Raw genomic sequence first — 22615 nt, forward strand, 5'->3', positions numbered from 1 at the left:
CTTATTGTTCTCAACACCAATTCAGTCTTCCTGTGTCCAGGGGGCTTGGGGATAAGGGGCTGTTTTTACTGCAGCATCTCCAGAGCCGGAGGAGGCCATTCAGCACCCAGAAGCAGTCCTTTTACCCCCTCCGGTTTTACAGCCGGTACTTAGCCCATTGTTTCCCTCTCTTCCTATTTGAGCAAGGCAGCCAGCTCTCAGTTCCTTTACCCATCTGAATCCTCAGATATAACTTAGGATAACACGCTGATGCTTCTCCAAACAGCCAGTTTCTCTCTTTTTCCACACATGTATTTATAACGTGCTCTCCAAGCTTGGCCTATGACAAGCATCTCCTCACAGCATGAACAACTTCTCCCAATAAAATATTTATAAAGATTGCACGTGACTGAATCATACCTTAGGTTCTTATGGTGTATAATACTGTAAGTACTGAGCAACACCACGGAGTGTAATTTTCCAGAAAATCGAGGGATGCGGTGGCTGGTGAGAATCCACTTACTGCCATAAGCGTAACATCCAAGTTTATCTTTCTTTGACCAGCAGGCCGGCAGCAGCGTTCCAGTCACACTTTTTGCTCTCTTGTAGTCCCCGGCGCTACTTCCTGCTGTCCTCTCAGATGGCCGTCCACCCCGAGTACAGAGAAGACCTGGAAGCCATCCAGGCCAAACACGGGGAGTCAGTGTTAGTACTGGATAAATGTACCAACCTCTCAGAGGGCGTCCTGTCAGTCCGTAAGCGCTGCCGGGAGCACCAGGTCTACGATTACCCCCAGGTGCTGCAGGTGAGCATCTGTCCTTCACTCCCTTGGAGCTGGTGGAGGTCCCTTTCATGAAGTAACATGCACCCCAGCAAGAGGCCTTGCTTTCCACATGCATCCAGGAGAATTAACCTCGGGGAGCTGAAAACTTACGGCTCCTTACCAGCCACATGGGCCCTCGGGTGCGTCAGCGTCTGGTGTACCGTTTGTGCAGAGCTGCTTGGCCTGGGAGTGTTCTTGCTCCTTTCAGATATTCAGTAACACTCCAGAATCTCAACTGTGATGGGTTTGCAGAGAAATCACATGGACAGAGTGGGCAAAAGTATTTTACTTTTACCCTGTATTCAAAAGCCCGTCCAGAGAAATTCCCTTCTTTAAGGTGGCAGCTTGTATCCTCTGGCATGCTGGCCCACAAGGCTACAGTCACCTTTTGCTGGGAATGGGAGATTTTCATTTTTTGTTACTGTTTTGTCTGTTGCTGTTTTGCCACCCTTGGCATGTCCTACTGGCAGTATGTCCTTTACTTAAGTCATGGGCATGGTACTATTTCCATAACCACGGGCAGAATAGTCCTTTGGGGGATATTTTAAGCATAAGCAAGATGCTTGACATTCCAAGGGCATGGGGGCTAGGAAAGGCGAAAGTGAGTTTTGTTTCCTGAAATATTTAAAATAGTTCAAGAAGAAATAGCAAGGAGCTGGTGTGATTCTTTTTTTTTTTTTTTTTTTTTTTTTTAAATCTCCTAGGAGAACTGGCCCATGCTGAGATTGTTAAAATACTTTCTCTTAAAAAGTGCTGCATCTCCTCTGGAATGTCTGACTGATAACAGTGGTGATGTGAGCAAGAGTATTTATAGTAACCTTTGTCTAGACAGGAAAAATGGTTATCAGCACGTGTGTCCACATCTGGATGCCGACTCTTCAGGGCAGGCTGAGCTGTCCACCTGCACCTCTAGGCGCCATGACTGATTCTCTTCTTCAGCCCTTGCTGCTTTCTCATGTATCCCCAGAGGAGTTTGCCATATTGAGTTTCTCTACATTTTTTTTTTTTTTCCCTGAGCCTGCCTTTTCTCTAGCTGTAAAGATGAAACAGTGGGCTTTTTTTTTTTTTTTAAGTATATTTTTTTCCTCCTGAAGAGGCAAAAACTGGGAGAAACTGAGTGTTAGAGATAGGGTTGTTTCTTATTTCGGTTTACCTGTTGTAACTGTCCTCCTGTACATCTGTCATTTTCCGAAATGTTCCCCACAGGGACTAGTTTTGAGGGAATGAAAGGAGAAGAATTTTTTTGAGATTTTGCTTTCTGTTTGATTTATTGTTCCAAGAAGAACATATCTGTGTGTTTTCAAAAGCATTGCATTTATAAAATGAATGTCTTCTATGTGCAGAGCACACTGGTCGATGCCATGAGGAGTAGAAGGATGAGAGTTGATAGCTTCCCTCTAGGGGGTCCTCTAGAAAGCCTGAATGCCCAGACAAAATAATTCTGTTATGAGGTAGGCTGATGTAAGTGCTCTAAGTGGGGCTCAACCCCTATGCCATGGTGTGTTTGCATAGTCAACTGGGGCTGGAAGGGACCAGTCTGTGGGACGTCACATTATTGAGCACCCAGAAAAAGACTTGGACATTGGTTCTGGACATTTCAGATGCCACCAGTAGCAGCATTGGGATGACACTGAAGAGTGGAAAATATGAAGCATTGCAGCCAGTTGAGCTTTTCCAGTTCCACTGGTGTGAGTTTTTATCTGGTAGCATTTGCAGTCAGGATGTCTCAGTATTGCTTGGCTTCAGCCCTCAGGAGGACTTCATGGTCTGCAGGGATCAGAGTAAGTGGATCAGCGAAACTGATTTGTAATCCCCTGCCTCTGCTTGTGTTCCTGCAGGAGGCCACTTTCTGTGTGGTCCTTCGTGGTGCTCGGCTGGGCCAGGCGGTACTGAGTGACGTTTTACGTGCCGGCTGTGTCCCGGTTGTCATTGCAGACTCCTATATTTTGCCTTTCTCTGAAGTTCTGGACTGGAAGAGGTGAGTGTTACCTTCTAATAAACTTTACGCCAGTGATTCTGTGTATATTAGATTTTGAAAGCCCCCTAAGTAATTGTAATGCCTACTGAGGTTTGGGAACTACTTCTGTAGAGTGTTTTACTGTATTTTCCATCAGAAGAGTTAGTCTGGTGGCCTAGAGCAGGTGTTCACAAACTGAAGCCTTTGGGCCAAATATGGGAAGCTGCCAGGTTTTGTAAATAAAGTTTTATTGAAACACAGCCATGTCCATTCACTCACATAATTATCTACTGGCTGTTTTTTTTTTTCTGCTACTATGGCAGAGCTGAGTAGTTGTGACAGAGATTATATGGTCCACAAAGTCTAAAATATTTATTATCTGGCCTTTTACCAAAGATGTTTAGCAGCCCTTGGTCAAGAGCAGAGGTTCTCCACTGTAACCGCAGAGTATATTCATCTGAAGGACTTTAAAATATGCCTGGGCCTTACCCTCAGGAATGCAGCACATCAAAGCTCAGTGGGTGTGATTTGTAGCCACACTGGTGAAATGCTACTCTAGAGATGCTACAGAATTTGCATAATGTTACTAGCTGGAGGGGGAGTGCCTCCACAGAGAAACATTCCCAGTGCCCAGATGGACAAACATAGGTTCCTCTCGCTCGGTTATGGCTGTAATGGACAGCAGAGCTCTCTGTCTCGTGTCGTTTCATTTCCCTAGGACTCTGAAGGTTAAAGATCATTGAAAATTAGCCCCCTTTGTGTATACCTCTCAGCTAACTCTGCCTCAGATACTTACTTTCTCCTCTCCCAACTGTTCTGATGTTTCCCTTCCTGTCCGATCACCATAGGTATTTGAACAATGTAAGTGGTGTTCATTCTTGGGTACCTTCATTCATCTCATAGTTATTGGAAAATCTTCTGTGAATAATGCAGTCTCTGCTCTTAAGGAGCTTGGGATCTTGTGGGGAAGATAAACCAAGCATTCTAATAATGTGTGACAAGTGCCATAGTAGATGCCGACACAGGGGGTGGTGGAAGCCCAGAACAGAGGGGGAGCCTCATTCAGCCTGAAAGATGAGGCTGTGTAATTCTTTTTATCTTAGAGAGGTGCTGAGCCACTTTCAGTCCTTTAAGCACCCGTGGAGACATTTGTTGAAGGCCCTTTATTTGCCGGGTACCATGTTAGGTATGGGGATACAAAGATGATCAAGGTCAAATGTTGCCTCTAGGAAGCCCCTAGTCTAGTGGTGGAAGATAGACAAGTAAACCAGCAATGACCAACTACTGTGATGAGACACAACCCGGCTGGATGGAATGGTAGGAGAAACGCTAGAAGGATGCAAACAGCATTGTCGGCAGTGGATTTGGTGAGGGCTTCGTGGAGGCAGTACTCTGAGTGAATCCAGACCGGCTTGGGTAGCTGTAATAATGGATAAGTGGTGGAAGGGCTCTGGACTTGGAGCCAGAAGGCCTGGGTTCAGGTAACCAGCCCTGTCACTGGTTAGCTTTGTGATCTTGCCAAATCGTTTTTCCTTTTTTTTTTTTTTTTTTTGAGCCTCAGTTTTCCCATCCATGGAGTAGAAATCATATACTTATTTAGCGAATATTTATTAAGTACCACGTGTGCTAGACCGTGTACCAGGTGCTCAGGGTGTGGAACCAGACATGGTTTCCATCCTAACAGACTAGTCTTGATTGGGGGTAGGTTTCAGATTTAATAAGTTAATTGGTACAAACATAATGGGAAACCCTGCTAAGTGCCCCGGCGGATGGCTCATCTCTGAGCCATCTGTCTTCCTCACCCGCATGTCTAGCCTGCCGGCCACTGCTGCCAGCTACGGCCTCACCACTTTCACCAGCTCTTCCACTGTATTTTGTGATGGTCTCCAGCCATTCTTCTGCCCCGGCTTTCTGCAGTTTCTACTAACACTTTAGGCAGAATGACCCTGTTGGAACTTAATCAGATGATGCCAGCACTGCCTAAAACCTTCTAATGGCTTTCTGTTCAGTTAAAGTCTAGTCCTTACTGTAGCCTGCAAGGCCCGGTGCGGTCTGCTGTGCCCCTCCCTCCCCTGTTTACCTCCTGATATTCTCCATCTTTACTATTCTCCAGCCACCCCAGCCTCCTTGCTGTTGCCAGATCATTCCCAGCATGCTTCTTCTTCCTTGGGGCCTTCTGCTTGTTAGCCCTTCTGCCTAGAATGCTCTCCTGCAGGTGTTCTCATGGCACTCAGCCCCAGATGCCTTTGTCTGGTTTGGTCACTGTTCTAATCCGAGTCCCTGGCACATGATAGCGGCTCCATAAACGTGCTGAATGAGTGATTTGAGGAGATAGCTAAAGGAGAAAAGTCCTTGCTGTTCAGAGCAGGTAGTGAAGATACAGAGGAGTGCACCAGGCAGGAGGAAGTTCATACCCACAGACCCTCTGGTGGGAAAAGCATGGTTTGTTGAAGTGGCTGAAAGGGCACCAGCATGGCTGGGACACACGGGTGGTGTGGAGGGAGGTGAGGAGGCAGAGCAGGTGAGAGGACTCCTTTGAGAAGGTCAGCCCTGAGAAAGGAGGAGGACGAGGGAGCCACTCACTGGAAGGAATGCGGACCGAAGGGGAGTGTGGGTGTTTGTGCTCAGAAGAATGCAACGAGACAGGTCCGTAGAGGTGCTGTGTGTAAAGGGCCTTGGGTATAGAAACTATTTTGCTGTTGTCTCTAGAGCATCTGTGGTCGTGCCGGAAGAAAAGATGTCAGATGTGTACAGTATTTTGCAGAGCATCCCGCAAAGGCAGATTGAAGAAATGCAGCGGCAGGTAAGAGGCTGGGCAGGCCTGCTGGGGAGGTGACATGGGTGGTTGGAAGGGTGGCCTGTGTGGTGGGGATACACATCCACAGAGCTGAATGCGTGAGGCACTCTATCGACTCACCAGACTGAGGAGAGGGAAAGCAGACCCAGGTGAGGTCACATCAAATGAGGTTTTAAATAGTAACTGTGAGAGATTTAAAAGCTCTGCTGAGGTAAGCCCACATTTTTCTGTTTTAAGGTCGTAGGGTAGCAGTGTGTTCAAGACACAAATCTGAACCTTTTTGGCTGGTGGTTCTCTCAGCAGGTGATAGTTGTAGTGAGTAAGGCAGCCCTGGAAGAGGGGACATTTCACGAGTGGCTGTTACCCAGGAGAATGTTGTCATATCTATCAGCTGGCCTAGGTCCCCAGTTCCAGCAGCCTCCCTCGTTGAGCACCCCTGTGCCCTGGAACAGCTACTGCACCCCTGCCTCACTTTCTGGTTTTCTTTCCTTCTGATACCCCTTCCCCTGGGCTGCTCTCTTCTGTCTGAAGCATGCCACTGGGGGTCCTGGATAGTCCTGCTTCTCTTTCCTTTCTCTGTCCAGAACGAAATTTAGTTGGGCTGAAATGTCAAGTTGAAAAAAAAAATTAAAAAGACCACCCCAAATTGGTTTCTGTGCTAATTGTTTCTTTTCTTTTTAAGTAGATTCTTAAGGTTTTTATTTTTGTAAAAATAATCTTTGTAGGAGATGAACGGCAGAGAGGGTTGGAGGGTTCTCAGCTTTGAGTCTGTGACTGTCCCGTGTCTCCTCTGTTCTCCGTCTGGCACCTCCACCCCAGGTGGAGAGCCTGCCTGTGACCTTGTCCAGGGAATGGGTCTCAGGCCTCTGTCTGGGTAAGGGCAGGGTGGTCACCTAACTGTGGGATGGGTGGGAATTGGGCCTTCTGACCGCTTTGTGATTATGTGTTCAGTTTGTCCTCTTCCTTCCCGCCTCATCTCTGCCCCCACCTGGGGTGCTGCAGTGGACGACCTTGGGTTTTCCCAAGGTGTGATTTTCCTCAGCAGCTCTCTTGGGCCCAGAGAGTCAGGTGCCATGGCTCATTCTGCTCTTCAGCTTCTGCTTTTTGTTGCTAAGGCTCTTCTCCCATCTTTTTCTTGATCTTAGAGTGACTGTGTATTCTTTTTTCAAAATTTGTCATGTTAGGGTTTTAGGAGGCAGTGAAAATTAGCAGATGTGTTGAGTCCACCCTCTTTTATTGCTTTAAACCATGGAGATGGCCATGTCACGCAGTACCCCAGACTGCCTGCACTCAGCACCATCTCGGCCGGGCACCGACTCTGCCGTCAGTGAAAATCCTCTGCCAAGGATTTGCCTCCTCTGGATCTCAGTGACCTCATCTTTAAAACACATTGACTTCCTGATTGGAAAACAGGTCACAGGGGCGCCTGGGTGGCTCAGTTAAGCATCTGCCTTCGGCTCAGGTCATGATCCTGGGGTCCTGGCCTCTATCCGGGTATTGGGCTCCCTGCCTAGTGGGGAGTCTGCTTCTCCCTCTCCCTCTGTGTGCATTCTCTCTTGTTCAAATAAAATAAAATCTTAAAAAACAAAACTAATCTCAGTTGAGTTTTAGCCTCCCCGTTGTTTTTTCAGAGCTATTCATGTTCATTTTAAGTGTCTGAGCTTCTCAGTTATTACTCGAGTACTAGCCTTATCTGAGTTTCAGTCAATTAGAAAGTCCATCTGGAGAGCTCTAGATTTTTCATCTAAACCTGTGGTTCTTATAAGTTTCAAAGAAGAATGTGTTCCTTTTCACAGAAGAAGAGTTCTGGTGTCCAAGCTCTGGGTGTTTCTTTTATATAGTATCTTGATTTATTAACTAAATAGAGAGTCATCTGCCAAATCAGACACCATCTTAAGATTCCAGTCTGACAAGGCCAAGTAAAAACCCACCATCATCATGTTGGGAGAGAGAATCCTTTGGTTTTCAGGGCAGAGCTCCCACTGCTAGCTTATAGAATACCATTATTCCACAGAGCAGGCTGGGGAACCACAGGTCTGAGACTAGCACAGCTGGTTGTTTCTGAGTCCAGGCTCAGAAATCATAAATCCGTTGAGATGGAATGAGTAGAGGTCATTTAAAATGGGGTACTTTGAGGTTATTTGGGTTCAAAGAGATACACTTGGAGTCAAAAGACTTGGATATGAGCCATGGCTCTGTCCCTATGAATTATATGACACTGATAAGTCACCAAAGCTCACTAGGTTTTCATTTTCTCCTTTATGAAATGATGGGATTGGCTAGATCCTCTCTCATGTTCCGTTTAGTTGTTTTAAAAAGTCTGTGAACCTCTTGTCCTTAGCAAGAATATCACTGACCTTGACAGCATTAATGACCAGTGGCCATGTCTTTGCTACACACCTCTAGACCTGAGGGCCATTTACCTCTCTGAGTGGTGAGCATCCACATTGTGTCAACTTGTTCAGAAAGGCAGTCTCGGCACTTTCTGCCTCCTTTTCCAAGTTTTCCTTCTGCTTTCTCATGCCTCTCTTCGCTGCTTTCAGACTTTTTAATGCTCTCCACTGCAGTGCCCCATGGAGTCCTGCTCCCCTTTCCCTGAATATTGTGTTCCCAAAATGACCTCTTTTCTTCTCTCAATCTCTGATTTCTAGACTGGACTGATCTCAACCAAAAGTGAGATTAGCTGGTTGAAGTAATTCCCTAAGAGGTATAAAGATGATCAGGTTTAGCTACTAGATGCCAATAGCACACCCTTTCCCCAAGGTGTGATAATCAAAAATGTCTCTAGATATTGCTAAATGTCCCATGTGGGGCAACACTGCTTTGATCGGGAACCACCATTCCATTGATAGTGAAGGTCTTATCTAACACTAGCGAGAGTTCTTTTGTTCTCTAGGACCCTTTGCAGAATCTGCTTGTCATTTTGCCCTCTGTTTACCATCCATCGATTTAACCTGATCTTGGCAGGAGTGGCTTTGGCACACACTTGGTTCTGAAAAGTTTTTACACCTTAGTGAATCTTTTTAGGGAGGTCAGATTTGGATCTGTTTGTAAGACAGATGTAAAAGTTTAGGGAAATCCTGTCATATCAGTAGTTGATGGCTTAGAGCCCCTGGTTGATAGGTCAGAATGAGCCGAGCCTGAGCAATAGTCTGAATTTCTTGCTCAGCAGCTGAAAACCAACTTGAGAAGTTGCAGGGACAGTTGCAGCCAGCAGGGGTCTCCATCTACTTTTAAGTGACTCCTTTTCCTTGGGACAGCATAAATGTTTCCAAGATATCCTAAGGTACTTCTCCCTGGCTTTGTCCTCAGTAGTCGGTCTCTAGAGACTGGTTCTTTCAGATGAGGAAGAAATAGCACCGGGCATGGGATTTTGGCTGTCCGAAGAGGGAACAGAGCTATGTTTCTGATTGGCTCCAGCGGTCTGGGGGTGCAATCTTGGTGATGGAAGTATTATAGTGACATTTTGCAGCTTAGAGCTCGGGACGAGTGAGGCCACAGTGTGGCTGGCGGGGGTTGCAGTGAAAGTCTTCATCATGACTTGGGCATAAGGATGCACCAAGGGAGAGAGACACTTTGCCTCACAAGGAAAAGTAAGTAAATTTGCCTCCCGACCTTAGATATGATGTTGAAGCAGCCACAAAGTTAAGGACAAGGCTAGAGCCTACAGAAAGTAAGTTATCTACTCCTGATTGCTGACAAGAGTGTTGGCAAACATGGTATTGGACAAGCTGGGTCGGGGGGGAGCTTGTTGATTTTCTTTGTAGGTAAATTAAAAACCAGTTTCTTCTATTAGTAGAGGGTGAGAGTTATATAACAGTATAAAGCCAACTTATCAGTTGGCCTCTTATCGTCCTATGAGCTAAATTAACTAGTTAATTTAGTTAATTTAGTGAAGTCCTAATTGAGTGTTGTTTTTTTCGAGGGGAGATAATCCTAAATTTATGATCCTCAGCCGCTAAGACCTGGTGGTGTATGGGAATAAGCACAAAGAAAGTTGAGAAGATGGCGGACATTTTCTAAAGTACATTAGGGGTCTGATATGGAAGGGAACAGTTACGGGCTAAAGTCAGGGACAGATTTATTGGGGAGGTGGCATTTGAGGTAGCTCTTAAAGGTGGAGAGGCCTATCCACCACCTCTCTTATGCTGGAAGACAGGCAGAAGTATGCGACTGAGTATTTTTCTGTAATCAGAAGGAGCTTTCATATCCCTAGTCACCCTTGAACGACAATTGAAATGAAAGCAACCTAGGCCCTTGGAAGGCCGGGTGTACACGGGGCTGTATAGTTGGAAATGTTTGTGTGGAGAGGGAGGAAGGCGTAAATGGATCCGCAGTTTATCTGTTGAGTGGAGTTTCCAAACATTCTTTTATTGGTCAGTGGCTCCACCAGCAGTGACCTCTAACCTCAGCCACACTAGGAGGTGGAAGTCAGGAGCCTGCCTTGCCTTTGAACTCTTCTCTGTACTCGATTGACTGGGAGCCTTTGAGGTGGCAGAAACAGTCAGCATCTTCTTTTCTCCCTGGCCTTTAAGCCTGGGTGAGTTAAAAAATCGGTTTCTTTTCCGTCTGTTACACTGACCCATCCCAGTTGGCCTTCATATTTTCCTAGTAAGTATACCGAATATCTGTGCTGCTGAGGAGTACTTGAAGATGTAATTGACTGATTAGGAAAAAGACAAAACAGTTCTACTTAAGAAAATAAAACCCAGCCATGTGGCACCCTCACCGACCAGGACTGTAGTTAGGCCTCGCTATGATAAAGGAGAGAGTGAAACAGAGCTCATAGCAGTGCATGTGTGTGTGCACAGCAGAGGTCACGCACTTTGTCTGCAGGACGGCCCCTAAAACAAGACTTGGATTTCAACACAGCGGCTTAGCTGGTTTCCATAGTCGTGGTAGCTTAGAAATCACAAATATGAAGGGTCTCTGAGAGGGGTCATCAGCCAGTCTGGTGTGAATAGCAAAGATGGAAAAGCTGTTTCAAAAATAGAACTCTCAGTACATTGGATATATGGCTGGCAGCTTTGCAGGCTTTACTATATCCTGGGTGCGTCATTGTAAGACAGCAGAATTCCTTGCTTCAAAGAAGTACATGTTTGTTTGTTTTTCGTATTTTGGATTTCTGACATCCAAAGGAGACTTGCCATCAGTTTGAACATTGAATATGGTTTCTGTTTTTTTTCCCCTAAAGCTGTTATTGACAGGGTGTCTTAAAACTGAGGAAATACAGAGGTTGCTTTTCTTGGTGATGCCCTTGAATCTTTAAGTGAAGGCTTAAATTTTGTGTAACATATATATATTTAAAATCGTGGTTCTTAATGTAATATACTTATATAAATATACTATAATATACTTATATAAAGTTTTTATAGAGTCTATCTAAAATGTTTGCTTTTACAGACAAGTAAATACAGAGAACAAACTGAAGGTCACCAGAGGGGAGGTGAGTGGGGAGGGGTGGGGGAAATAGGTGATGGGGATTAAGTACACTTACCATGATGAACACCGAGTAATGTATAGGATTCTTGAATCACTGTATCTTACACCTGAAACTAATATAACACTACATGTTCATCCTATTGGAATTAAAATGAAAAACTTAGTAAAAAAAGGTTTTTATTTTTAAAAAGTGTTTTGTGATTCAGTGAAAGGTATAAACCCTCAGATGTCTAGAAACCTTGGCAGCCTGTTCTCTGAAGGTTCCCCATGTGGGTGGCTTGACTGTCTTGTCTGTCTCCAGTTGTATAGCTGTCCCTGTCCACTACCTCCCCACCCCTGCTCACCCCCAGCACATGGGGTTACAGAGCTAACTGTTTAAACACAGTAGTGAGATAGGCAGGCAGACAGATAATCTGAATGTTTTAATGTGAGGACACTGAGGATAAAGGCATGTAAAGTAATCCTCCCAAGACCGCACAGCATGTGAGGGACCGACAGGGAGCACACTCTCTTTTGCTGCCCACAGCTTTATTCAAATCACAGAACTGTGTGGCCTGGATTGAGGCAAAAAAAAAAAAAAAAAAAAAAAAAAAAATCAGATGAACTTGCCAATAATTCAAGATGACTGCTTATTGGATAGTCTTCTCAAAAAAGTGGTCGCTTGAGGCATTTAGGGCTGGATGCATCCCTGGAAATATATTATGAAGAATATGGAAAATATTTCACTTCTGATTTCCAGAATCAATACTGTAATGCTTGTCACTTTTATCCCCCCACCTGTGAAATTGAAAAAATTTTTATATACATAAACTGAACTCTCACAGCTTTTAAAAAATGCCAAATATTCCCTGCCTCCTTTTCTCCCCCACTCTCCGGCCCCGACAAGTCATTCTGAGGTCTGTTTCCCGATCTTTGCTTTTGTACTGGATTGCTTGCCCTTAAACAAAACACACTGACCTGATCCCTGGAATTCTTCCTGCAAAACAGACAACCGTGGTTCTGACACAAAGCTGGGCTCTTTGGCCTGTGGGAGAGCCTTCGGGATTGAAGTGGGGTCACTATGGGATATTCTGAATTTTAAAATTTCTTTTCAGTGGCACTGGATTCTCTGTGTTTGAGTTTTCCTGAACATATAAATCCATATTATAAAAGAGATTGGTTAATGTATGTTGTTTAAAGCAGAATAAAATAAGGACTCATTTAATTGGAACTCCTAAGGAAGAGCATTTTTATGTGTTTCACTTTTTTCCCCCCAACTTTAGTATTAAGAACCTTATTGGAAAAAGGCTTTTGCCAAGTATCTGATGGGAAGCCAAGAAAAGCATTTTAATAGAACTGTCTCAAATTTATAGTACACTAGGGCCTGTAAATAAATTTTCCTGTCTTTAAGGTTTGCGCTGATTTGCAGTTATTTTGTATAGCTTCTGAGATTTAAATCCTCACAGTCCAGATGGAGAGACCATAAAGCTGCTTTCCTTGGCAATCCTGGCACACCTTGTCCACGGGCAAACATAAATGAGTCATGTGTGGAACCTGGTCTGTCAATGCTCACTTATCTTACTACGGTGCCAGCTTTAGTTCAGTGACTTTTCTTAGAGCAGCCCACCTAAATATTCTCCAAATTTAGGAGAATTAGTCTTTATTATTTATTTTTATTTTTATTTTTTTTAGAGTCTTTAATTTCATAATGCAAACACATCAGATAAATCTGTATTAAGCACCTGCTCTATTCCTAGTATTATACAGGCTTGTTGAGGGAGATTTTATTTAAAAGATCCTGTCTTTAAGAAAGGCCCTGAGATTGCCGGGGAAGAGTACTTTGAGTAATATACCTACTAAAAAGGTCAGAAGTTCTGTCATTCAGTTGTGCCATGGAGAGTCAGGAATAGATCGGAGGTGAAGGGAATCTTCACAACTGGGTAGTCTCAGGAAGACAGGGTGCTCTGGGAGGGTATTGACCTCCACCCAGAGGTGGCTTCTATGAGAAAGAGTCAGCAGGTAAGATGGAGTGGATCGAGCAGGGACTTTGAACCCCAAAGGCAAAAAACTTTGTGAGAAGTAGAAGGCAGGGAAGGTCAGTGACAAGTGGAGAATAATGATGGGTGATGGAAGGGAAAAGAAGTATTCATTAAGGAGATTGAGAACCAAATCAAAGAGCTGGAAGGGACCTTCAAAACTGTTCAACCCTTTCCTCATATTTTATAAATGATACATAAGCTCTAGAGTTCAGGTGATCTGGAGAATGAATTGTTAGGGCCAGGGTTGAGCCTGACTGGAGCCCAGGTCTCCTGACTCCTGTCTGATGATTTCGGGTGGGGGTGGGGGAGCCTGGACATTGAGTACTACAGTATTTTCTAGACCGAGGGTCATGATTCATTAGTTAGATCATGAAGTCAATTTAGTGGGCGATGACTAGCATTCTCTCTCTCTCTCTTTTTTTTAACACATTTTAAATTGAGGTTTTTTTTTTAAAGATTTTTAAAATTTATTTATTCATGAGAGACACACACAGAGAGAGAGGCAGAGACACAGGCAGAGGGAGAAGCAGGCTCCATGCAGAGAGCCTGACGTGGGACTCGATCCCGGGACTCCAGGATCACACTCCAGGCTGCAGGCGGCGCTAAACCGCTGCGCCACTGGGGCTGCCCCTCTTTTTTTTTTTTTTTTTTTTTTAATAAAATATAATAGAAAGGAGAATATCAGCATATTACCCAATAAAGTCAAATACTTCCCTCTATTTTAGCCATACATGTAGATGACTTGTGAGCTGCAGTATAAAATGTATTTGTTTCTTAGTGTGGGTCCCAGTCCAGAAAGTTTGAAACATGTTGGTAGTGGCAAGCATGTGGATTTTTGAGTTGAATAGACCTGAATTCAAATCCTAAACTGTGCTGCAAAAGCTAACTTGTGACTATAGGCTAGTTACTTAACTTTTTGAAGCTTCCATTTTCTTATCTCAGACCTAGGACTAATAACACCATGGAGCAGTATTATTGATGACATGAAATAATTAAAGCATCTGGGTTCTGGCCTGCTCCATGCTGGCAGTTATTTGGAATTGCTCTGCCTGGGTTTGAGTTTGAGTATTAGAAGGAGCCTTCTGGTTTGGAGTTTGGTCTTAAGGAACCACAGTGAGTTACCAACATGGATGTATTATGCATTTGCTTCTGGGCTTGGAAACTTGAAACAGAATTTATTCCTGTGGGTCTGGTGTACTTTCTATATCTTGGCATGGAAGGCGGTTCACCTCTCTGTTTTTCTGTTAGGATCAGAATGGTTGATTAAAATCAGTGGTTCTCTAGTTGGCCTTTAAAAAAAAAACCAACTCACTGGCACATTTGGATAAAGTACTATTACTTTTTCTTCTTTCCAGTGAGAAAAACTTATACTGAATCTTTTTTCCTCTCTTCAAATGTATTCTCTGCCAAATGATGATTTTATTCATTGTTTAAACTGGAAAATTCAAAAAAGAAATGAACCTAAAGAGAAAAGTTACAATCAGAATTGACATTTGGGTGGTGAAGGGTTGAAGAATGTGAGTTCACTGGGTAAGAACTAAAAATAAAGGGAATTTGTATGAGAGTTTAAGAGGACTGGCCAGATAGCTCGCAGAAATAGCTGTTGTTCTCATCTCCCTGAAAAGAACTGAGTTCTGTTATATAATTTTCCTGGTACTCTCTGCCTCTTCCTTTTTCCTCTCTTCCTCCTACTGCCTCCCTTCCCCCATTCCTCTCTGGCCAGCTCCATCCCAGATTTAAAATCCCGCTGGAGAGTGGGGACGAGAGCTTCATCCCCCAGATGATTTGGGCCAGGGGCTAAAACACTGCCATAAATCTGTAGCTCATTTTAATGCCACGTTAAAGCAGTGTGAGCGGCTGGTTTCCGTGGCCCCTGCCCTGTTTCTTTATGGGCTTCTTTGGCTCTTCTTTATAAAGAGGCCCCGCGGAGTCATTTTCAAGTTCTTATCAGTTCGATGACAGCTATATGGGTCTTTCTGCTGAGTCCAGGAGCTCCGGCAGGCGTGTGAAACTTCTGATATTAAAATTGAAGAAAAATGCCAGGCAGGAGGGATGGGGTAGCGTGGCGTCCGTGGTTTGGAGGTAAAAGATCATTAACCTTTGCAGGTCCAGAACCCTGCCATTGGCCAGAAGAGTCACTTCTCTTGGTGGAGGCAGGGCGGTGAGGGTTAGGCAAGAGAGGATTTTCCAAGGGCCTTTATTTTTATCCCTTGACTAGTAAGTGCCATTGCACTGGCAGTTTGTGTTTTCAAGCTTCGTTCGGCAAGTGAGTTGGGCAGCCCCGAAGGGCTAGGGGAGCCAGGTTTACCGTGTACCTGTTTTCTAGAGGCCGCCTGAGTGGCTGGGCCTCTGCTCACACATCTTTGCCCACAGCATCACTTATCAAATTTAAAGGGACTTTCATCATTCTGCTTTGCTGCCCCTCTTAGACCAGATTGCTAACCCCCAGTAATCCTCCCCGAGTGCTGCGTGGAAACACCAGGCCCTCCGTAAATGTCAGCCTGCCATGCCTGGCCCTTTTTACCCTCTCAGTTACAGAGGAATGGAACTGGAAGCTACTCCTCCCTCTTCCCTACCACTTTTCCTTTCTTTCTTTTTTTTTTTTTTTTTGCTGGAAAACTCCCGCAGCAGACAGCTGAGAGGAAGGAAAAACCATTACCTGGATCAAGGCCAGCAGCTTGGTGGGAGCTGCAAAATCTCTGGCATCTCCTGACCAGAATGTTTTAACAGGCGTTTCAAAAAGTGCATCTCTGCCCTCCTTCTCCTTTCAGTTTTCCAACCTTGATTTCCAGAGCGACTGGGGTGGGTGGAATATGCCCTCAGGATGTGCTTTCTATCTGCCAGCTCTTCTAACCCAAGCCTTCAGGAAGACCTTAGTAACGATAAGCAAAACCCAGTGGATATGTGTTTTTAAGTGCTGCGTGCCCTTTTGGCACCAAACACATTATTTTTCCTTTTTCAGAGAGTTTTGGACATGAGCAGTTTTGCAAGTGTGTTCAATTTAAAATAGCCACTTGAGGTTGAGGCAAAAGGGAGGAATTTTTGTAGTAAGTTCGTCAAATTATATGGCTGTTGATCTAGGATTAATGATTTTCATTGAGCAAACAATAAAAATATACTGGTTGGTTTTATTGCTCATGTAGCTCCTGTGGGGAGAGTAATTAGGTATAAAAACCAAACGAGCAATAAAACAAAATAAAATGCCCCAAACTCCAAAGCGATAGACCTACTTTTTAATACATTTTCTGGGGACTAAATTAGTTAAGAAGTTTATCAAACTGGGTGTTTTGTGTATGGTGTAATTTTAACAAACTTACTGCAAATATTTAAGTTATGAAGAATAAGTTATATAAAAATAATTTGAGTATATTGGAAGTTCTCCCTAAATACGTGATTATGAATAATCATTGCACAGCCTTTTTGAGGGATCAGGGTTGATGGGATGGTCATTTTCCTTTGGGCATTGGTTAGAGAGCTGTCTCTGGAGTTAACATGGGTTAATCCTCGGTAATGAGTCCCCAGTATGGGACATTGCTTCAGGAAATGGCCTCTCTAATAAAAGTGTTAAATATTAATTTGCACCCTATATAAAAATTGTCTGACTCTTTGGGGCTGGTTTCCCACAGAGTGGGACTGTTCGTGAAGCATTTCTGAGAAATAATTGTTTATTACAGGAAACCCAATGCAGCTCTTGTAAATTTGTTATATATTTGTTTATAAAAATATTTAAGTTTGTTTACAAAATAATAACGTCAATTATCAAGTATTGATTGTTTGGTAAAGAAAGCACTATATCCAGGTCTTTAGTAAGGGTTCAAGTGATCCATAGGATTTCTGCCTATATTTATAGATATTAATATAGTTATTATATATTTATGTATGTATATATTCGATCTCCCTCAGCATCACACAGGTTGGAAGGATTTGGGGTTGCATAATTATTTTTGGCATGGCATAGTTTTTGACTTTATAGTAGCACAATTAATCTTATAATTCCATGCTACTCTTCTTGGGAAGATTGTTCTAAGACTATAATCACGTATATTTATTTCATTTCTCTTCACCTAAAGATGTTTCATGCTAAATCAGGTTAGGATTGGTGTAGATGTAGCTCCATGTGAACCATTTCTGGCAATAGAGTTATCTTCGTCCTTGTAATTTAAGGCTAATTTGTTATATTTCAATGTGTACTTCTCATTTTGATAAGGACTTTAAATAGGGGGCAGCCCTGGTGGCGCAGCGGTTTAGCGCTGCCTGCAGCCCAGGGCATGATCCTGGAGACCCAGGATCGAGTTCCACGTCGGGCTCCCTGAATGGAACCTGCTTCTCCCTCTGCCTGTGTCTCTGCCTCTCTCTCCCTCTGTGCCTCTATGAATGAATTAAAAAAAAAAATCTTAAATAGGACAGCAGTTAGCTTGTTATCTCTCAGATTCCAATACTTTTCATTAAAATATTTCAGATAAGTGAAATACATATGCATATTGAGGTATTTTTCATTTTCAGGTTAATTTGAGCAGGTCTTGATGATCTTATATATGTATTAAAGATCCTTGAGTGTTTTTCTTGTTCTAAGCTGCAGACTGAGAGGGTTGAGTTCATCTGTGAGGTGTTTTGGCATTTGACCAGAATGGGAAGACCTAGACAGTGGTGACATGTCTGAATAACATGCTCGTGGATTGTGGTGTAGTGTGTAGGGAGCAGTGGACCTGAGTGGGTTCCCTGGAGCCACGAACAACCACAAATCCATATTCCCCAAATCTCTGCCTAATGAGTTGTAGGTGACTTTGAATATGACATAACAGCAAGCATAATCTTTGGAAATCTTTTTGGCCTAACCTGCAGATTGGAAATCATAGGGTAGAAAGATTTTAACTGTTTCATCAGCTACTGTAGTGATTTTTCACTGTGAGGCAAAGGGAGGGATCAGAATTCCATGTTGGGATTTTCAAACCTCACATACCTCTCGAACTCCCACTCAGTTCTTTTTTTTTTTTTTTTTTTTTAAAGATTTTATTTATTCATGAGAGACAGAGAGAGAGAGGGGGGTGGGGGGGCAGAGACGCAGGCAGAGGGAGAAGCAGGCTCCATGTGGGGAGCCCGATGCAGGACTCGATCCTGGGACTCCAGGACCACGGCCTGGGCCGAAGGCAGGCACTAAACCACTGAGCCACCCAGGGATCCCCTCCCAGTCAGTTCTTAACTGCGTTCTGGCACAGGGGTGTAGGGAGAGGGCAGGGAACAGGGACATGAATTTCTCTTGAAAGTTCCTGCTGTGATGAACCTCAGCTACTCTTACTCATGGGTGTATATCATCCTTCAGGTGAGAAGGGGCAGGGGAAAAATTGAGACCCATTGACAAAGCAAGTGTAGCTAGTTCAAATTTTCCTTCTGTTCAGAGTCCCAATTTGGAGAATGTATGGGGTTTCCATTCAGGATCAATAGGAGAGCTTGTTTTAATAATCCTTAATCAGATGATGGAGCTTTCCAGCAGCAAGCAGCTTATAGAGTTCTCGTGCCCTGGTCATGTGGAATAGCGATAAATGGCATTGGATCCATACTCTCCTCAATTTTTCTTTTTCTGTGAACATGTAGGGACAGTGGAAAGGGCTCACATGTGACTGTCTGCTCAGTTAGTATCTGCAGCCAAAAAAGAAGACTTGCCAAAGAAGATCTCCTTAGTTTTCTGTAGTTGGATTGTCACTATGTGGGAAACAGGGCAGAGGAGAGAACATCGCCCTGAAGTATGCCTTCCCATCTGTCCTCTTGGTCCCCTTGCATACTGTGTTTGTGTGTGTCTTAATCAAAGTGGGGCAAGCCTTTCCAATGTGCCTGGTTGGAGTGAGGCTTGTTTTACATTTGCCTTCTCTAATCAAACAAACTTAGGCTCACATTCTCCTGGTTTTAGCACAGGAATATCTCACCCCAGGCAGATTCCTGTACAAGTAGTTGGCCCATGTTGTCTTCTTATTTATTTATTTTTGGTGACAAATCTTGATTAAAGTGTTCCAATTCACCTTTCAGCTATTCTGTGGAAGCAGCTGGGAAAGAGAGTTGGTGAGCTGCTAACCACTAAAGCAGCTCCTGATCTGACCTCAGGAATAGTAGGATTCAGAGATGTGGGTAGCTCAGGGAACGGTGCAGCAGCAATGAATCTCTAGTCTTTTTGCTGAGAAGGTTTGACCAAGCATAGTTTTATTGGTCAGTGGCTCCTGCTTTAGTAACCTTTAACCCCTATGGCTCTTGGAAGTACAAGCCACTGGCCGGCCTTGCCTTTGAACTCCTCATGGCTCCTGCTACCTCAAAGGCTCCCAGTCAGAGGCTTGTGTTTTGCTTGGGATCTCTCCTCACAGCGGGGCGTCAGCAGTTGGGAAAACTGATCCACCCTTAGAACATTGATATATTTGAAGGTGATACCCCTGAGACTTGAAACCTGTGGATTTCTATTTCAGGAGCTGTCTGTCATATGTCAAGAAACATGGCTCAGAGTACCCCTTTTTCTTCCTGGATCCCTTCTTGTTTCCCATAGGATAGGCGTTCATAACATTCAAGCATTCCCTACAAGTGTTCACAAAGTAGTCCCCTACTTTCTTTTTTTTTTTTCTTCCCCTACTTTCAAACTCTTTTACCTCTTTGTCTTCTGACTTGCTCCAAGTAGCATCTATTTTGAAATAATTCTTTTAAATTGCATGCTAAAACATGCAAATCATAGCCATCTTTGGTGTCTGGGTTCATAATTAATGGTGAAGATGGCATGGTACAAGTGTCACAGGGCTCAAATATTCAATCTTTGCTGCCAGATTTGATGACCCCCACTTGTGAGATAGCTTAGTTATACTTTTCACTGTCCTCTTGATCCCATTTGGCCTTCTAGGGAAACTAGATCTTACAGGGAGACATAGAAAGGGTATGGATCACCCTCCACATTTGCTCGGCTTTCTCTCTAAGAAACAGGAGTAAAAGCTTTAATATTGAGAGGCAAATCCAGGTCTCTTCTACTCATGATGCCTTTAGCCTAGAAAAGGAGAAAATGGACTCTTCGAGGTCCTCTGTTTTTCTAGAATTCAAATAAAATATTATTGATAATCTTTAGCAGAAAGGACATTCTGGCAAGGTCTTTTTCTGCCTCAGAGCAAAGATTGGTTTTTTTAGCGGGTACTTAGGTGTTAGAAGAGCCAGGCCTGGTTTTACCACTGTCTTGTTCTGTGGTCTTACATTCCCAGTTGGCAAAGGGAAGGGGAACATTTTTATTTTAACACCTGTGTTTGGCACTGTATTGGGAACTTCCTTCTGAAAATCTGATGAGGTAGCGTTATTTTCCTCATATTAATAAAGCAGGAGGGCAAACCTTAGAGGCTAGTAGATGGCCTGAGTTTACACAGTATAAGTGACAGATTTTACATTAGAAAGACTTTGTGGCATGTGATTGAAAAGTATAAAGTTTATTTATAAAGCTCTAATTTTCTTTGTTTAGAGCACCTTTTGTTCTATTATAATAATCTACAATATTTATAAAATGCCCATGTTGTGTAAGATACTCTACATGATTGAGAGCTGCACAAGCTATGGCTCTGTTCTTGAGCAGCCAGTAGTCTTAAGGGGGAGGTATGTAATGTCTATTCATGTCTGTATTAGTTTGCTATGGCTGCTGTAACAAAACCCTCCAGACTGGGTAGCTTATGCTACAGAAATTTATTTTTTCACAGTTCTAGAGGCTGGAAGACCAAGATAAAGGTGTCAACAAGGTGGTTTTCCCCTGAGCCCTCTTCCCAACCTGCAAGTGGTTGTCCTCTTGCTGCTTCTTTACATGTTGTCCCTCTATGAATTTTGAGGGGGTATCATTCTGTCCCTCAGTGTCTATATCAGGTACAAGAGCCAAAGAAAGTGGCTGTCATTTAATTGGCTCCATTGAATTGAGCTTCTCTCCTTACTGTGGACTCCACTTCTGAGATGTTTTTTTTCCTAATCCACTTCTCAGCTCCTGACCAGGTAAGACTGTAGAAAGGGGGTGCAAGGGGGTGAAGCATAAACTGCTTTAAGTGCCACCTACACATCACATCATTCCACTGCACACCAGGACACAGAGAAGTGGTCTGGTGGGCTCCACTCAGAATTTGCGAAGTGCCTCTGCCCTGGACACCAGTCAGTGAGGTAGGACTTCTGTCACACTCTTTCATCACAACAGGGTGACAAGGATATAATTAAAAGAGTTTATTAAGCCCTGTAAAAGCTTGGTTTTTATTTTGTTTTGTTGTGTCAGTGGAGAGGTTCTTAGAGGTGAGGTTTTTTTTTTTTTTTCATTGAAATTTTGAGAATCACAATTCATGTTTTTTCTATGGAATGGAAAGGTTAAAAGTGCAGGATTATGTATAGGTTGAGAACTTTTGGACTTTATTTTTTTTAAGGATTTTATTTATTTATTCATGAGAGACACACACACAGAGAGAGGCAGAGACACAGGCAGAAGGAGAAGCAGGCTCCCTGCGGGGAGTCTGATGTGGGACTCGATCCCAGGATCCCGGGATCATGACCTGAACCAAAGGCAGACGCTCAATCATTGAGCCACCCAGGTGCCCCACTTCTGGACTTTATTTCTTTATTTATTTAGATTTTGTTTATTTATTCATGAGAGACACACAGAGAGAAGCAGAGACACAGGCAGAGGGAGAAGCAGACTCCTTGCAGGGAACCAGATGTGGGACTCAATCCTGGACCCTGGGATCACACCCTGAGCCAAAGGCAGATGCTCAACCGCTTGAGCCACCCAGGCGTCCCATTCCATTTCTGGACTTTAAAAATGCTAGGAGAATTTTAAAAAGATTTAATAATGAAGAAAACCTCTTATTTGTGCTAAAAGTGATTTTTCATCTTTAATAAATAAAAATTCTGTCACTGAAGATGGTTGATTTGCAGGCAGGAGGAACGGCATGTGGCAGAGGAAACAGGTGTATGAAAATAACAGATTCCTATCCCTAAAGAGAAATTGTTAATTTATTCTCATAACTGTCCCTGCCTGCTCTTGGTTGCCTCACCGAAATAAGTCATCAGGATCCATGCCATCCCTACCTCAACTCACACATGCACATTCTAGCCTCAGAATTAGGTGGATGGTCTGTTAATTTAGTGGTGGATTGTAATAAAGAAGATATTTGTTGAACAATTGTTTTTTCACTTTTGTTTTTAATAATGGAAACCATGTCTCCTCGGCCAAGTTAAGTTCATGGTCTTTAACTATATTATTTTTATGTTTTTCAGAGCATTGAATTCTCCTTGGCTAATAACCAGAGCACATGGTGTTCAAAAAACTAAGGATACAGTGAGCTTCTCAGTTTATCTTTTGTAAAGCATGTAAATAATCTCTTTAGAAGTTTGCTCTGTTGATCCATTAGTAAACCAGAGTTTGCTGCTACCCTACCCCTTTAAAACAAGCCAGCTAGGTGCATTTATTTCCAATGGGCTAGGCCTGAAAGAGAGGAGATGTCTGTGTTTTATTGACTTTCACTTTTTTTTTTTTCTTGTAGTCTGCATTGTTTTTCTATAGCAGATTTGTTAACATTATTGGTACATTTGACATCTTATATTTTGGGACCTGAGAGATAACA

The 22615-nt window shown here is 43.4% G+C and overlaps 1 protein-coding gene across 2 annotated transcripts in view; it reads left to right on the forward strand.

Moving 5' to 3' along the window:
• Window positions 1-22615, forward strand: part of EXT2 (exostosin glycosyltransferase 2) — a 154483-nt gene that overhangs the window by 27305 nt on the left and 104563 nt on the right. For both annotated transcript variants that reach the window (XM_077862968.1, XM_077862969.1), the window contains exons 5-7: window positions 589-784; window positions 2641-2780; window positions 5469-5562. In XM_077862968.1, coding sequence (XP_077719094.1) covers window positions 589-784; window positions 2641-2780; window positions 5469-5562 — 430 coding nt within the window. The remainder of the gene's footprint in view (window positions 1-588; window positions 785-2640; window positions 2781-5468; window positions 5563-22615) is intronic.

Source organism: Canis aureus, chromosome 21, assembly GCF_053574225.1.
Source record: "Canis aureus isolate CA01 chromosome 21, VMU_Caureus_v.1.0, whole genome shotgun sequence".
Classification (NCBI taxonomy): Eukaryota; Metazoa; Chordata; class Mammalia; order Carnivora; family Canidae; genus Canis; species Canis aureus.